At 42.8% G+C, this 16,915-nt stretch overlaps 1 protein-coding gene across 2 annotated transcripts in view; it reads left to right on the top strand.

The window, feature by feature from the left end:
• LOC126267389 (constitutive coactivator of peroxisome proliferator-activated receptor gamma-like) overlaps positions 1-16,654 on the top strand; it is an 88,400-nt gene extending 71,746 nt beyond the window's left edge. For both annotated transcript variants that reach the window (XM_049972577.1, XM_049972578.1), the window contains one exon: positions 8,968-16,654. In XM_049972577.1, the coding sequence (XP_049828534.1) occupies positions 8,968-9,477 (510 nt within the window). In that variant the 3' untranslated portion in view covers positions 9,478-16,654. The remainder of the gene's footprint in view (positions 1-8,967) is intronic.
• The last annotated feature ends 261 nt before the right edge of the window (positions 16,655-16,915 follow it).

Here is a 16,915-nt window from a genome sequence, read left to right as displayed (position 1 = left end):
ATGACCTATGCCATATCACATCTATAATCTAGTCTTAAATTAAGTTTCACAAGAGAGAAAACTATCAAAATGGTCTACAGTGACCCTCAATTATCTTTAATTACTTATCTAACTTGTCGTAAATTACAGTGGCTGATGTGGCTTCTCAATAACAGAAAAATCATCGCGTTTCAGATTTTTACTTCAAGTGGCAAATGTGAATACCACAAGCTTTAATTGACGATCGACACTAGTATTACGCAAAAAGCGGGTGTAACAGATGAGACTTCTGCAGTTCTGAGTGAAGCTTTATGCGCTGTTATGCGGCATCGCGTGTGTTCATTACCTTGTCGGTGTTCGTCAGGGGGCGGCGGACAGCACAGCTCCCCTCACCTCGCCATCTCGGAAGCAACTCTCTCTTAACTTCTCCTTACTACAATTTACCGAAGTTGGTTTAAAAAAACTATCTGGCTATGTTTTCATCTGACCAATCAGGGTCTCAATGTTAACCTTAATCTCCGCCTACAAAAATTCTGTCTATCTAATGAGAAATGTTATACTTTTCGTGGTGGGGCAATGTTTGTAAAGTTTGCAACGTAAGAGAGACGCGAAAAAGTTCACGCTAAAACTTGAATCTGGTGTTGTCCTTTTAGTGTTATCGTAAGATCTATACTGTTCTTCTGGAGGGCTCTATCTTTTAACATGGGCTGGGGGGTGGTCCTGACGTTACAGAGCATCCAAAAAGTCTCACGCTAAGACTTGGGGCTGGGGGTGGCCCTTTTTGTGTTATCGTAAGATCTATACTGTTCTTCTGGAGGGCTCTAGCTTTTAACATGGGCTGGGGGGTGGTCCTTAACACGGTTCTGCTCTCGGCTTCTGCTCTCTTTTCTGCCCTCGGAACTGCATCTGTCCCACGGTGGGAAGGTATGACATGCATTTAGGCATTCTTGTGTTAGTCTGTGGTATTCCATTTGCTCACTCATTACTCGTATTACTTTGGTTCATTTAATGTGACGATTTATTTGGGGCTATGTGACATACTACTGGACTTGCTTATCACGTTAGGGTCTTCATGGAAAGTGTTGGATTTGCCTGACACCTTACAATACGTGCGATTGTGGAGCTGTGCAAGACATAGAAAATTTTCTGTTCTTGGCATACAAATTCAACATACATTACTTGTTGCCAAATACTGGGTTGAAAGACTAAGATTGGCTTCCGCACACCGAACAGTAAAGCAAAGTAATGGTACAGCACCACAACGCAATTACTGAGGACGTCGCCTCAGTCTATCAGATACTATTTTCGTACGGCACCAGCAACGGCTGTGAGAAAATGGTACGTTAGCTACTAAGAGGGCTGTGGACCTCGCCTACACGCACATCAGTGTTTGTGGACCGTGTGTATGAGAACATACGTGGCGGATACAGCTTGTGCATTATACAACATGGTCACCAGTAGTAGCAGCAGCTTCTGCAGAGCGCTCAGGTCAGAGCTCATTGCCCGTGCTGTGTGCGTGCCATGAAGCTATTTTCAAACTTATTTTACATACAAATGGTACATTTCCGGACATGGGTTCCTCGTTATTACTTTAGTTGCTATGTCCATTTTACAACACTTTGAAGCCTGTAACAGGACTTGTGGAACTCCCTGAGTACTGAGTTGACATCGCACACCAGTTTTTGCGACTGGTTCTTAGGTATTCAGATCTAACGATGGACTACACTGTTGAATTCAGTCCAGGGCTGGTTCCAGGGATTTTGCTACCCCATGCGAAAATTCTGAAGCTCCGTCCCTACCTCCTCCTCAATGCATTTTCAGACATAATCAAACTTGTTCAATGAAACTGTATGATTCCAGAGACCTTTCTCAGGTCTCGAACATGTATGGTATGCGGACCAAAGTCACAAAATGAAAATTTGTACCACGGCCAGGATTCGAGCCCAGGTCTTCCGCTCAGTATGCAGATGCGGTAACCACTAAACTACCCTGGCACAGTGACTGTGCAGAACTCTATACCAGGTGGACTGAGGTATGAATGCAAAATTGGATTGCAGAGCTAGGTGTGTGAAGATGGGCCTTGCAGTTGCGCAAAGCCACTGTACTGGAGTGAAACAGTGATTAGCACATCTGCTTAGTGAATGTGAGACCTGCACTCTAATTTGCATTCAACTCATCCAATTTTGTACTATCAAAAATACCCGATCTACTATGAATGTACTTTATCAACAAAAAGTAATGAACAAAGTCCTAAGTTCTTGTGTGAAACTTTCAGTTGAAAAAAATCACATAGTAGACATGCTAAGCCGTTAAAGTTCAGCTACTTTTCTATGTTACTTCACATAACTGCTATCTTTATGGGACATAGAAATAAAAGTTAACACGTTTTTCACATTTTTCAATTATTGGTGTCCTACTGTAAACAAACAACATTCGGTGCACGGAAGAAAGTAATTAGAGGTGTATGTCGAGTTCACACACATGCACCTTGCAGGCTTCTATTTAAACAAGTAGGAATATTAGCCACAACCTCGTAATTCATTTATTCACTCATAAAATTTGTTGTCAACAGTTCACTGTAGTTTGAAAGGAATAGGGGTACTCACAAACGATAGTAGAAGGAGAAAGGATCTACACTTATCTCCAGTAAACATAACTTGGCAATATGCAGTTACGAAACTTTTTTATAATCTGCAAACTGAAATAAAATGTTTGACAGACACGTTAAGTGCTTTCAGATGAAGAGTGGAAACGTCAAACTTTCTACGTTCCAAGTCTCATATTTGTCAGGAGAATCAGAAAACAGTGTCTCTTTTTGTACACAACTTATTTGTATCAAAAAATTAAAAGATATTCTGGTACCAGAGAATTATACTGCTCATATCATCATTGGAAAAAAAATTGAAATTAGAATGTAAATAACTGATTAAGAACGTTCCAGTTGTCTTACTGGGAAACGTTTTTCTAAGTACTAATAAGAATGTTTTTGTTTCAAGTGCCATTAATACAGAGGCATTACGTTTTATTTATGATAATACAGGTTACAGAAATACAGCAGTAATGTTTTATCAGATAGAACTGTACTCAACGAAAACCATATCTTATATCTATTAAACTTTTTACAAAAAAGTAACAAAGTTAAATTCAAGGATAGAATCTTTCAGTATTGTCTCTTGTTTGCAACATCTCACCCTTTAGAAAGAATACTGTATAACTGTGTGTGCTGTTAAGCAAGAAATGGAAACCTCAACAAGACTTTCTGTTTTACAACTGATAAACATGGTTCTCCTTCCAGATGAAGTACAGCATGGCATACATTGGTTATAGTGTTCCATCTTTTGAGTACGTTTACATTGTTTTCATTGTTTTGTGTAAGAGTGTAACTTTGCTATTTGAGAAGGATGAGTATGAGATACTTTGGTTATACTGCATCTGCAGATGTTATTTGTTTACTTAACCTGCTCTTATTAGGGCTATCAGGCCCTCTCTTACATTAGAGCAGGGATCCACACATACATTATCTTTTTTTTTACATCATAGTTACGTAAGAAATAAATATTTTAATGTGACAAATAGTATTAAAATTATTTGAGTAACTGAAGAGGCAGTGGCGTAAGCTGTACTGATTATGAACTAATAAGGTTAATGCTGGCGGTAATTGTTCCCCTGCAGCTGCTGCCTTTAATAGTGACAGTAATAATAACAATAAAGAGATGCTGACAGCTTCTAGCACATTACAGTTACGTGCTCAGACCAATTTAGATTTTCACCTATTATCCTTAAACTTTGCTGACGAAGAAAAGTTGATTTTTGTGAGGTTAAAGATGGTGGGTATTCCCGATATTTGGTGCTAATGAGCCTAGAATTACCAATCAGTACCGATTGTGTTTTGGATGGATTGAACTTTACCACCGTAGGCTGCACGCATTGAGATTCCCGATAGCTGTCTTCAGGTTTCTTGGTTTTGCACTTAGATACAACTAGAGGTCGTCAGTGTACGTGTGGTATGTGCAGTAATACAGAATTGATGACACAGCATTTATGTACAGTCAAAAGCGTATAGGACCTAATACACAAAACCTGGTGGGCGACTGGTACTACTTGCCTCGATTGTAACTTTATTTTGCATGACATGACACTTTGATGATGAAAAAAACGTGATGTATGAGTGAATCCAATGTATGCACTTGGTGAGAAATTTAGGCTGCTAAGTTTGGCAAATAAAATGTCATTGTCGACAGTGTTAAAGGATTTGCTGGAGTTTAAGAAGCACATTATAGTTGCCTCTTGGCCATCCACTACACCCCTGCTTTGATAGAAATGTTTCAGCAGCATCTTTAAAACCAAAGAAGGCATTTGTACGCATTAGAATGATATAGAATGGCTTCATAACTTTTGCTGATTAGACAATTTTGTCTTAATCTTGAGGAAAAAAAGCCTTGACAATTACTTCGTTTCTTTATAACTGCAAAAGCTTCCTCCGTTACAAAAACATTTTATTGATGCAGACAAAAGTTTCTGTGCATTCTGCTTACCTCACAAACTGCGTATCAACTAAACGAAGGACATATTGTCGCAGGGAACTGCAGAGGAAAACACTGCTTGGCACTAACAGCGTGCTCCATCCAGTAACAAATGAGTGAAACATTTGGCGCTTGGAACACGTCTATGGACATGCAACAGCGCGAAGAGAACATAGTAGCAGTGGAGGCGCGTGTTGTATAAAAATTGAAATACTCACTCCTGACAATTCCACTCCTCAAATGTATATTTAAGTTCTTTCTCCATAACAACTCATTCTACACCACAGATAAATTCTTGACTATAACTAATCAGTGAGTTACGGACCTGTAACTAACAAAAAAAAAGGAACACGCGCCACGTAGCAGTTATCCGAATGGGGCGAAAACTGGTAGATATGACGTGCATATACAGGAAAACAAATCACGATTTCACAAAAATTAGATTATTTATTCAGGAGAAAGAACTTCAAATATTGAGCAAGTCAGATAGTCCACCCCTGGCCATCATGCAAGCAGTTATTCGGCTTGCTATTGTTACATATAGCCGTAGGATCTACGCTTGAGAGATATCGTGCCAAATTCGCTACAATTGGAACGTTAGATCGTCAAAATCTCGAGCTGGTTGGAGGGCCATGTCCGTAATGCTCCAAACGTCCTCAATAGGGAAGACATTCGGCGACCTTGCTCATGGTTTGGCAAACACGACGTCAAGCAGTAGAAACTCGTCTTGTACAGGCGGCATTGTTTTGCTGTGATGGCTTGCCCTGAAAGGCTACAAAACCGGGCGTAAAAAATGGTTCAAATGGCTCTGAGCACTATGGGACTTAACATCTTTGGTCATCAGTCCCCTAGAACGTAGAACTACTTAAACCTAACTAACCTAAGAACATCACACACATCCATGCCCGAGGCAGGATTCGAACGTGCGACAGTAGCAGTCGCGCGGTTCCGGACTGAGCGCCTAGAACCGCTAGACCACCGCGGCCGGCAACCGGGCGTAGAATATGATGGACGTACCGCTGTGCTATAAGGGAGCCGTGGATGACAACCATCGGGGCCCTACTGAGAAACGAAATGCGACCCCAGAGCATCACTCCCGGTTGTCGGGCAATATGGCGTGTGACAGTCAGTAACCCACCGCTGCCCAGGGTGTATCCTGACCCGTACTCGCTGGTCATCGCGACTGAATTCGAAGCAGGACACTTTACTGAAGACCTATTACAGTCAATGAGATTTCAGTCCGAAAACGTGTATGGAGACGCCTCGGACAGCGGTGGGGTGCCAATCTGATTGTGGTCCGTCTCATGGTCCGAAAAAGACGATCGTGTGAAACCCAGCTCGCGCTATTCGTCCACTAGACTCAGAGGGCCATAGACACGGGTTACCAGGTAGATGCCGTGTTTCTTGACTTCCGCAAGGCGTTCGATACAGTTCCCCACAGTCGTTTAATGGACAACGTAAAATCATATGGACTATCAGACCAATTGTGTGATTGGATTGAAGAGTTCCTAGATAACAGAATGCAGCATGTCATTCTCAATGGAGAGAAGTCTTCCGAAGTAAGAGTGATTTCAGGTGTGCCGCAGGGGAGTGTCGTAGGACCCTTGCTGTTCACAGTATACATAAATGACCTTGTGGATGACATCGGAAGTTCATTGAGGATTTTTCCGGATGATACTGTGGTATATCGAGAGGTTGTAATGATGGAAAATTGTACTGAAATGCAGGATGAACTGCAGCGAATTGACGCATGGTGCAGGGAATGGCAATTGAATCTCACTGTAGACAACTGTAATGTGCTGCGAATACATAGAAAAAAAGATGCCTTATCACTTAGCTACAATATAGCAGGTCAGCAACTGCAAACACTTAATTCCATAAATTATCTGGGAGTACGCATTAGGAGTGATTTAAAATGGAATGATCATATAAAGTTGATCGTCGGTAAAGCAGATGCCAGACTGAGATTCATTGGAAAAATCCTAAGGGTATGCAATCCGAAAACAAAGGAAGTAGGTTACAGTACGCTTGTTTACCCACTGCTTGAATACTGCTCAGCAGTGTGGGATCCGTACCAGATAGGGTTTATAGAAGAGATAGAGAAGATCCAACGGAGAGAAGCAAGCTTCGTTGCAGGATAATTTAGTAATCGCGAATGCGTTACGGAGATGATAGATAAACTCCAGCGGAAGACTCTGCAGGAGAGACGCTCAGTAGCTCGGTACGGGTTTTTGTTAAAGTTTCGAGAAAATACCTTCACAGAGGTGTCAAGCAGTATACTGCTCCCTCCTACGTATATCTCGCGAAGAGACCATGAGGATAAAATCAGAGAGATTAGAGCCCACACAGAGGCATACCGACAATCTTCATTTCCACGAACAATACGAGACTGGAATAGAAGGGAGAACCGATAGAGGTACTCAAGGTACCCTCCGCCACAAACCGTCAGTTGGCGTGCGGAGTATGATATAGATGTAGATGTAGATGTAGACAGCCAGGATGCCTTTTCTTGTCATCCGCGGCACCGTTACAGCACACCGGTACTGGACGATATTCTACGCCCAATTTTGCTACTCTTCATGGCAAGCCACTATGGGCTTACATTACAGCATGATGGTGCCCGTCTGCAAACGCAAGAGTTTCTGTTGCTTGTTTTCGTGCTTGCCAAACCCGTTTCCAGCAAGTTCGTCGGATCTCTCCCCAATTGAATACATTTGGAGCATTATGGGCAAGGCTCTAACTAGCTCGAGATTTTGACTATCTAATGAGCCAATCGGACAGAATTTGGTACGATATCCCTCAGGAGGACATCCAACAACTCTTTCCATCAGTGTCAAGCCAAACAATTGCTTGATTAAGGACCGGAGGTGGACGAACGCATTAGCGGCTTGCTCATTCTGTGAAGCACTTTCACTTCAAAGAACAATCCAGTTTTTCTGAAATCGTAATGTGTCTGTCTGTGAGAATACGTCACATCTAGCGATTTCCGTCCTATATGGGTATTTCTTTCGTACTGAGTCTTTTTTTCTTCTTAGTAATCCCACCATCTGGTGAGCAAAGATGTATGAGACAGGCGAAATACCCTCAGACTGCAAGAAGAATTTAATAATTCCAATCCCAAAGAAAGCAGGTGCTGACAGATGTCAAAATTACCGAACAATCAGTTTAATAATTCACGGATGCAAAATACTAACGCGAATTCTTCACAGACGAATGGAAAAACTGGTAGAAACCGACCTCGGGCAAGATCACTTTGGATTCCGTAGAAATATTGGAACACGTGAGGCAATACAGGTCCTACGACTTATGTTACAAGCTAGATTTAGGAAAGGCAAACCAACGTTTCTAACATTTGTAGACTTAGAGAAAGTTTTGATTGGAATACTCTCTTTCAAATTCTGAAGGTGGCAGGGGTAGAATACAGGGAGCGAAAGGCTATTTACAATTTGTACAGAAACCAGATGGCAGTCGAGGGGCACGAAAGGGAAGCAGTGGTTCGGAAGGGAGTGAGGTAGGGTTGTAGCCTCTTCCCGATGTTATTCAATCTCTGTATTGAGCAAGCAGTGAAGGAAACAAAAAGAAAAATTCGGAGTACGTATTAAAATCCATGGAGAAGAAATAAAAACTTTGAGGTTCGCCGATGACATTGTAATTCTGTCAGACACAGCAAAGGACTTGGAAGAGCAGTTGAACGGAATGGACAGTGTCTTGAAAGGAGGATATAATATGAACATGAACAACAGCAAAACGAGGATAATGGAATGTAGTCGAATTAAGTCGGGTGATGCGGAGGGAATCAGATTAGGAAATGAGAGACTTAAAGTAGTAAAGGAGTTTTGCTATTTGGGGAGCAAAATAACTGATGAGGGTCGAAGTAGAGAGGATATAAAATGTAGACTGGCAATGGCAAGCGTTTCTGAAGAAGAGAAATTTTTTAACGAGTATAGATTCAAGTTTCAGGAAGTCGTTTCTGAAAGTATTTGTATGGACTGTAGCCATGTATGAAAGTGAAACATGGACGATAATTAGTTTGGACAGAAAGAGAATAGAAGCTTTCGAAATGTGGTGCTACAGAAGAATGCTGAAGATTAGATGGGTAGATAATATAACTAATGAGGAGGTATTAAATAGGATTGGGGAGAAGAGAAGTTTGTGGCACAACTTCAAGAAGGGATCGGTTGGTAGCACTTGTTCTGAAGCATCAAGGGATCACCAAGTTAGGATTGGAGGGCAGGGTGGAGGGTAAAAATCGTAGAGGGAGACCAAGAGATGAATACACTAAACAAATTCAGAAGGATGTAGGTTGGAGTAGGTACTGGGAGATGAAGAAGCTTGCACAGGATTGAGTAGTATGGAGAGTTGCATCATACCTGTCTCAGGGCTGAAGACCACAACAACAACAACAGAGTAGTCTCTACAATTTTCCACAGAAATGACACGTTTCACACCATAACCTTTATTGCAGGACGTCGCGGGCCGAGACCAGCGGTGGCGGCTCTTCGCGTGGGTGACGTCACCACGGGTGAACCTTCCGGCGCTGAGGTCCGTGTGGCCAGCGCACCTTGCGGTGCCCGCTGTCGCACTCTCGTACCTGCGCCACGACTGTAACCCCGCCGCCCTGGGACAGACGGAGGCCGCGGTCTTCGCAGCCGTCGCCGTGGCCGTCGGCGACGCCTCCGCCAGCTTCCTCGCAGGTCCGGATGTCGAGAGGGTCAACGTACGAGCCGTCTACTTGGCGACGCTCTTCGTGCGTACGGTGCTGCACGTGCTCGACGCAGCTGCGGCGTGCGGGCTCTCCTTCCCGACCGAGAAAGACTGCCTTCTGGAAGCCTACTTTGATGGAAGATACTTCCACGACGTGTACGCCGCGACTATGTCGCAGCGACTGCGTGACCCGAGGCACTACCTTCAGTGGCGTGCCTCGTACGAAGCACAGTTTCAGCAGCTGGTAGATGCAATCGAAAGCACCAACTGAAGACGTTTGTAGCCCTTGGGGGCCCTTAACGCTCTCTTCTCGAGTCAGAAGGTTGGTTTTATGTAGCTCCCCAAGATGGCCAGTCTTGTGCAAGCTCCGTCGTCTCTTAATTATCTGCATAATTACGCTGTCTGATCAAAGTATCTGGACACCTGTTAGTGGACATTAATAAGGGGCGTGTTGACTCTTCGCCTTTAACTGTGCCGGGGTCAATTTACATGCGGAACAGAGCCGATATTGGACGCATCGGGTATAGAACGTCCTGATTCACCAGTAGGTGTTCCACTGGCCTCAGATCGGGACTCTCGTTAGGCCAGTTCATTTCAGGGACGTTCGCCCCTGGTAGCTGAGTGGTCAGCGCGACGGCTGGGTCGGAGATTTTTTCTCCGCTCAGGGACTGGGTATTGTGTTGTACTTATCATCATCCTTTCATCCCCATCGAGACGCAAGTCACCGAAGTGGCGTCTACTTGAAAGACTTGCACCAGGCGAAAGGTCTATCCGACGGGGGCCCTAGCCACACGGCAATTCCATTTCAGGGACATTGTTGTCCACAAACCATTGCCCCAGAAATGCTGCTTTATGACAGAATGCATTGTCATACTGATACAATTAATCACCGTCTGCGAACTGTTTCTCTATTGTACGCCTACGCAGTACACATCGCTGTAAAATGTGTTCCTATCGTTTCGCATTTATCGTTTTCTTACGTAAAATAACGGGATCACACCCTAACCATGAAGCACAACGCCATACCGTAACACCATGGTTCACAATCTGCAGATAGTTGTCCCCTGAGGGGTAAAATGTAATTTCTGTCAGGTAAAAAAGAAGGGGTTCAATTGTGTCTGGGTCATAAGATTGAAGAATTTTTAGGAGATCATTACTATTATCACTATTCTGTGAAACTGATTACATAGGTTACTAATATTCTTTCTTTCAAATACTGGCTTTTAGATGGAGGTCACAGCTTCTGAAACGAATGTATGAACAACGTGTTCCTCACTAAATGCGTGTTTTGTACTTTGTTCCATCCATCCATGACAGTAAAACAGACATGTACATTACACATGATTAAGTATCTCAGGAAAATGGCTTCTCTGAGTTGTAAGTAGTTCCCTCAATAGACCAGAAAGTGCTTCATTATTCACTTGCAAATATAAACGAAATGGCAGCACAATACAACAGTAACTATGTAATATGTTATTACTATTATTATTTTTATTATTATCAGTGACAGTGATCAGAAAAAAGCATTGGCAGCCTGATGTCATCAAATTTTCGTCAGTTCAGAACCAAGGAGACAAGTAATCAAGTGATTTACAAGCAGTAGATCTAAGTATAGTGCACACGTTTTAATTTAGTTTTTAAATGGAAGTGCAGGGTTTGGGTGAAGCAAGTATCACTGGGGAGAGGAGTGGTGCAGAGAAGGAATGTTCTGTAAGAAGTGTCCACCTTCGTTGTGGATAGATAGCCTTCTTTTCTCAGCAGTGGTAGGTAGCATTCATTCTATAAAATGCAGTATCAGTCTTCGAAGTGACACACTAGTTCGTGATTTAATAAGGCAAATACAAACGCTAAATACGGGGGCCGTTCAGTAACTAATCCAACACATTTATTTCTGAAACCAGGTTGGTTTTATTCAGGATTACAACACACCATATCATTTCACACTCTTTGGGCTGTCTTTCAACACAATCTCCGTTCAATGCGAAGGCCGTAGCCACCTTATTTGGAGGGCTTGTATGCCCGTATGGTGCCACTCTACTGGTCTAAGTCGGAGCCACCGTCTTGCAGCACCAGTAACCTCCCCACCGAACTGCTTCCCGCGAAGGGCGTCCTTCATCGGGCCAGAAAGACGTAAGTCGGAAGGTGTAGGGTGGATGAGGAGGAACAGTTCAATGAAGTTTTGTGAGCTTCTCTCATGTGCGCAAACTTGGGTGAGGCTTTGCGTTGTCATGGAGAACTAGAATTTTGTGTGAATTTTTGTAGCTGCGAACACGTTGAAGTGCAACACTGCGGAGTCACAGCTGTGTGCAGCTGGCCGGCACCAGAGAGATCGGACAAGTTTTGCGACCTTCTTGTGATGACTGACGTCTCGCCCAAGGACTCGGCAGGCTTTTATTCACGGCAAAGTAGACAGTCTGCAAGCGCCTACAAATATTTGCGATACTCTAGTTTTCCTACGAAAGAATCTCAATGACAGCTACCTGTTTGGAACCTACTTCTTTTACAGACGACATTTTGAAGAGCACGTATAGCGCCGCCATCTATCGGAACTTTATGAAACTATAGGGGCTGATGCAGAAATATTCCACGATGTCGCACAGCAAATTCCACTTTTTTTTAACCTAGAAAAAAAATGTGTTGTATCACTCATTGAACACCCCACACGATTTAAAGAAAGAAAGCGCTCAGTGAAAAATTTTTTGCGTTCAAAAGTTTAGTTTGGCATTAATGTTGTTGATAATAGGAGGATGGCGGAAGGGCAGACGGCAGAGGGATGCTACCTGATGTCTGATTGCAGTCAGGGATAATAGAAAGGTTGGAGACAACTGCCGTAACACCACCTCCTCCGTATCTCCTAGTCGGCATTAGTCTTGACACCAGGTATTCTCCAGCTATTCCGTTGGATTGTCACGGGGTATAACGTGAGTTATCCCTCCCCAACACACGCGTTTCCATTTATACATTTGTAAGCTGCGCAGCTCTATGCATCACTTACAGTGTTGCTTAGCATTGACTACAGATATGTGTGGCCTGTGAACTGCCTACGCACAGTCTACCGGTGGCACTTTCGATCTCACGAATGGTTCCTTGGGCTGATTTTATGCGATTTTTTACAACCACCATTCGCATTTACACCCCACAGTAACATCACCAATAGTTACCTTTGGCAGCTTTAGCAGCAGCAGCACTCCGTTCAGGCCATAACTGGCCCATCGGGACCATCCGACCGCCGTGTCATCCTTACTGAAAATGCAGATAGGAGGGGCGAGTGGTCGGCACACCACATCCCGGTCGTTATGATGGTTTTCTTTGACCGGAGCCGCTACTATTCTGTCGAGTAGCTCCTCAATTGGCATCACGAGGCTGAGTGCACCCCGAAAAATTGCAACAGCGCATGACAGCCCGGATGTGCACCCATCCAAGTGCCGGTCACGCCCGACAGCGCTGAACTTCGGTGATCTGACGGGTACCGGTGTATCCACTCCAGCAAGGCCGTTGCCCTTTGGCAGCTATAGAACAGCTGAAATGGTCCTGATGGATTTGTTTCTCAGGTGCCATGCACATTCAAAGTCATTAAGCCTCCTTGACTGACTTGCTCTTGCGTTTGGTTCTATAATGGCAATGCTACACATCCTGTCTCCTTTACACTCGCGCTTCCGCCTCTGTTGATATCTGGTGGTCAAGTCTGCTTTTCACAGAGGTGCCCAGATACTTTTGGTCAGATAGTGTATTGCAACCAACATCAATTTCATTTGAACCTGCTGACTGTATTCAAACCCGGCTCTCCCTCAACAGCTTTTGAACCTCCTCCTTCCCTCCCCCTACACGTCCCTCCATTGGGTAATTAAGAGGTCTTGGACGCTTCAAGATGTGAACTTTTAGTCAGATACTTCGATAGATTTCTTTTTTCCACAGTTCTGCTCAGTACCTCCTCACTAGTTATTCGGTCTACCCACGTCTGTAAAGAAGATTTGCAAACACTAAAATTTGTATTCAGCGTCAAGAACTTCCACTTTTTCAGTAATGCTTTTCTTTTGCCAGTATGCATTTTGATCCTCTCGACCTCGGCCTTCATCACTTATTTTGTTGATCAAATAGCAAAATCTGTGTACTACTTTTAATCTGAAATTTCCTAGTTTCCTCAGCATCGCCTGATTACTTCAACTACACCCTAATCACCCTCTTTTATTTTTGCTGATATTCATCTTACGATCTCGTTTCAACGCGCTGTCCATTCGATTCAACTGCTCTTCCAAGCCATTTTCCGTTTCTCAAAGAATTAAAATGTCCTTGGCAAAACCTCAGAGTTAAATATTTCTACAACCTGAATTTAAGCTCACACTCTAAATTTCTCCTTGGGCTCCTTTACCGTTCGCTAAAAGAACAGATTGAATAACATTGGGCATGTACTACAGCCGTGTCTCACCCCCTTTCTCAACTAATACTTTCCTTTCATGCATTATAACTGCGCTCTCGTTTCTGTGTGTACTGCGGATAACCTTTCGCTCCTTTTATTTTCTTCCTACTACCTACAAATTTGAAAGAGTGTTTTCCAGTCAACATTGTTAAAACTTTCTATCGACATTCGTTTGTAAATGCTGTAAACCTAGATTTCCCCTATACTGAGGTGACAAAATCATGGGACACCACCTATTATCGTGTTGGACCTCCTTTCGTCCGTCGTAATGCAGCAACTCGGCGTGGAAGGCAGTCGACAAGTCGTTTGAAATCCCCTGTAGAAATACTGAGCCATGGTGCCTCTATAGCGGTCCATAATTACTAAAGGGTTGGTGGTGCAGGATTTCGTGCACGAACTGACCTCTCGATTATGCCTCAAATATTCGTGGGATTTATGACGGGTGATCTGCGTGGCCATTTCATCCACTCAAATTGTCCTGGATGTTCTGAAATGACGCTTTGTCATCCATAAAATTCGATCGTTGTTTCGGAACATGAAGTCCACGAGTGGCTGCAGACAGTCTCCAAGTATCCTAACTTAGGCATCTCTAGTCAATTACTGGTTCACCTGGATCACAGGACCCAGTCCGTTCCATGTAAACACCATTAAGGAGCCACCAACAGCTTTTACGGTGCCTGGTTAGAAACTTGCGTGAGTTGCTTCGGGATACTCTGCGCCAGACTCGAAACCCACCATCAGCTCTTACCAACTGAGACCGGGAATCAGAGCAGGCCCCGATTCGCCAGCCGTCCAGGGTCCAACCGATATGGTCACGAGCCCAGGAGAGGCCCTGCAGATACTGTGCCGTTCGCAAAGGCACTCACGTTGGTCGCCTGCTCCCATAGCCCATTAACCTCAAATTTTGCCACATTGTCCTAACGGATACGTTCGTCGTACGCCCCATTTCAATTTCTGCAGTTATTTCACATAGTGTTGCTTGTCTGCTAGCACTAACAACTCTAACACAAATGCCGCTGCTCTCGGTCGTTAAGCGAAGGCCATCGGACACTGCGTTGTTCGTGGTGAGAGGTAATGCCTGAAATGTGGTATTCTCGGCACAGTCTTGATAGAGTGCATCTTGGTATGTTGAATTCCCCAATGAAATGCCGCATGCGTCTAGCTCAAAGTAACATTCCGCGTACAAAGCCGTGTGGCCATAATCACATCAGAAAGCGTTACATACTTTTCACATGTATCCCCTGAGTACAAATGACAGCTCCGCCAATTCAGTACACTGTTGTATCTTGTGTACACGATAGTACCGCCATCTGTGTATGTCTATATCGCCATCCCAAGACGTTTGTCCCCTTAGTGTTTATTCTGAGGTAAGTCGTAGGGCTAATACCGCCTCTATGTTTCAAAATTCCTCTGGAACCGAAACTCTACTTCCTCGACGTGGCCTTCCAGCAGTTTTTTTTATTCTGTTTCTCGTAGCATCGACGCTCTTCTGTCTCCTCCTACAGTAATCATATCCCGAAATTTTCTCTCATTTCATCCATTGATTCTGTGTAGTAAAAGTCAAGCAACAAATTTTAAGCTACAACCTATCCGAAAAAGTTCCTGAAGCTTCTTGCTTGACTGTCACTTTATTTTCCCGTCCATTTCTTAGTATTTTTGATCTGTCTATGCCACATGTTAGCAGCGCCATGTGACACCAGGGAATATACGAGAGGTGAAATAACGACACAACACCGCATAAGAAAAGTCTGTAGTGTCTCCCACGCCAAATACAGAGTATTTCACAAAGTAACTTCGTTGGACGCGGTTCATGTTAGAAGGCCAGAGGGGTGACTGATTGTCAGCAGCATTTTTCTGTTTCCAAAGTGTTTAATAGTGGTCGAACTACACAATGTACTTTTTGTCTGGGGAGTAATAATGTCATGCCGCTTTAGATAGTTTAGCACTTTTGTCTTCTTCATTCAGAAGGTGCAACACTGAGACACGGTCACTGCTTTAAGAGTATCGCAGTTGAAAGTAATCTCTGCTGAAAACTAATAACGTTAACAATCTCCAGTCAGCTGGTCAGGTAAATATCAAAACACTTTACACCTTATATTATAATATACTGGTATATTAATATTTCCCCCATCAGATATCCGAATCAGGCCACTGTGTGACCATATGTCGTTTCATTTTAACTGCAGATTCCTTTTATTTTTACTTTGTAGAACTTCGATTCTCTTCAGTCTAGACCTAAACTGGGACGTGGCAAATAGTTTCTAACTCAAAACTTTTTTGGGAAGTTTATTCTATAAGGAGACCTTGGTTAGAACTAGCAATTGGATCCATTATCATAGTACTGTCTATAAAATACTTTCGTATGTCGTCCCAAACTACTAAACACACTATTTTTCAATACATTCATCTCACCCTTCATTCTTAAAATATCAATGTGATCGTATGTTTTGCCATTGACAAATAAATGTGACACCTGTGAAGAGCATCTAATGCACAACAGACGGGACACAGAGACATAATCACCCTGGTAGCCCTTTTTCTATTCATTCTGTCTTCTCATTTTGAACATTGTCAGTTAGGTTTGTGAATTGTCATTTTTATTGCTGCCAATATTTTTAGCTGCATTTGAGGACTTGCAGTATGAACTGTTTATAATTACCAGTTTTAGTAGCTCAGGAGAAGAGAAAAATTTAGTATTACTTGACATACTTTTATACACTTACTTTCGAATAATAATTATTATCTGTTGTCATTGTTCTATGGGTAATGTAGGTCTTTTATTATTTTCTTATTATATGCTGCCATTGATTTATGATTCTTTCTGTATCTATTATCGTATTTTATCACATCCTATGACAGTGGTTTGTATTTCAATGTCACTGTGTTTAATAACTGTTTCCAGATGACTGATATTTTCTATTTTGTACTGTATTAGTTTAAGTTTTGTGTGTTACTGCCTTTGACGGGTACTTCTTTTTATTCATCTTAATGTGAGATTATGCAGTTTTAATAAATCCAATATGCAAAATTCTGCATCAGCTGTACGTCTTTTATTGTAGAACAACATGTTTCAGACCTATTAGTCCATTTCCAGTTGGTACCTGTAGACGATACACAATGTAACTGTAGTAGATATAAAACCATTATAACATTAAATTAATGAAAAACATCAGTGTTCTAGGTTTAAAGAGAAACACATAACACACGTGACGTCCAAACTAGTCATCTGAAGGAAATAAACGATTTTCAAATACCAGTAAAACTATGTTGTACTAAAGCAGCGCTTTTAAAA

The sequence above is a fragment of the Schistocerca gregaria genome, chromosome 4, assembly GCF_023897955.1.
Source record: "Schistocerca gregaria isolate iqSchGreg1 chromosome 4, iqSchGreg1.2, whole genome shotgun sequence".
Taxonomy (NCBI): Eukaryota; Metazoa; Arthropoda; class Insecta; order Orthoptera; family Acrididae; genus Schistocerca; species Schistocerca gregaria.
This window is presented reverse-complemented; position numbering and strand designations above follow the sequence as displayed.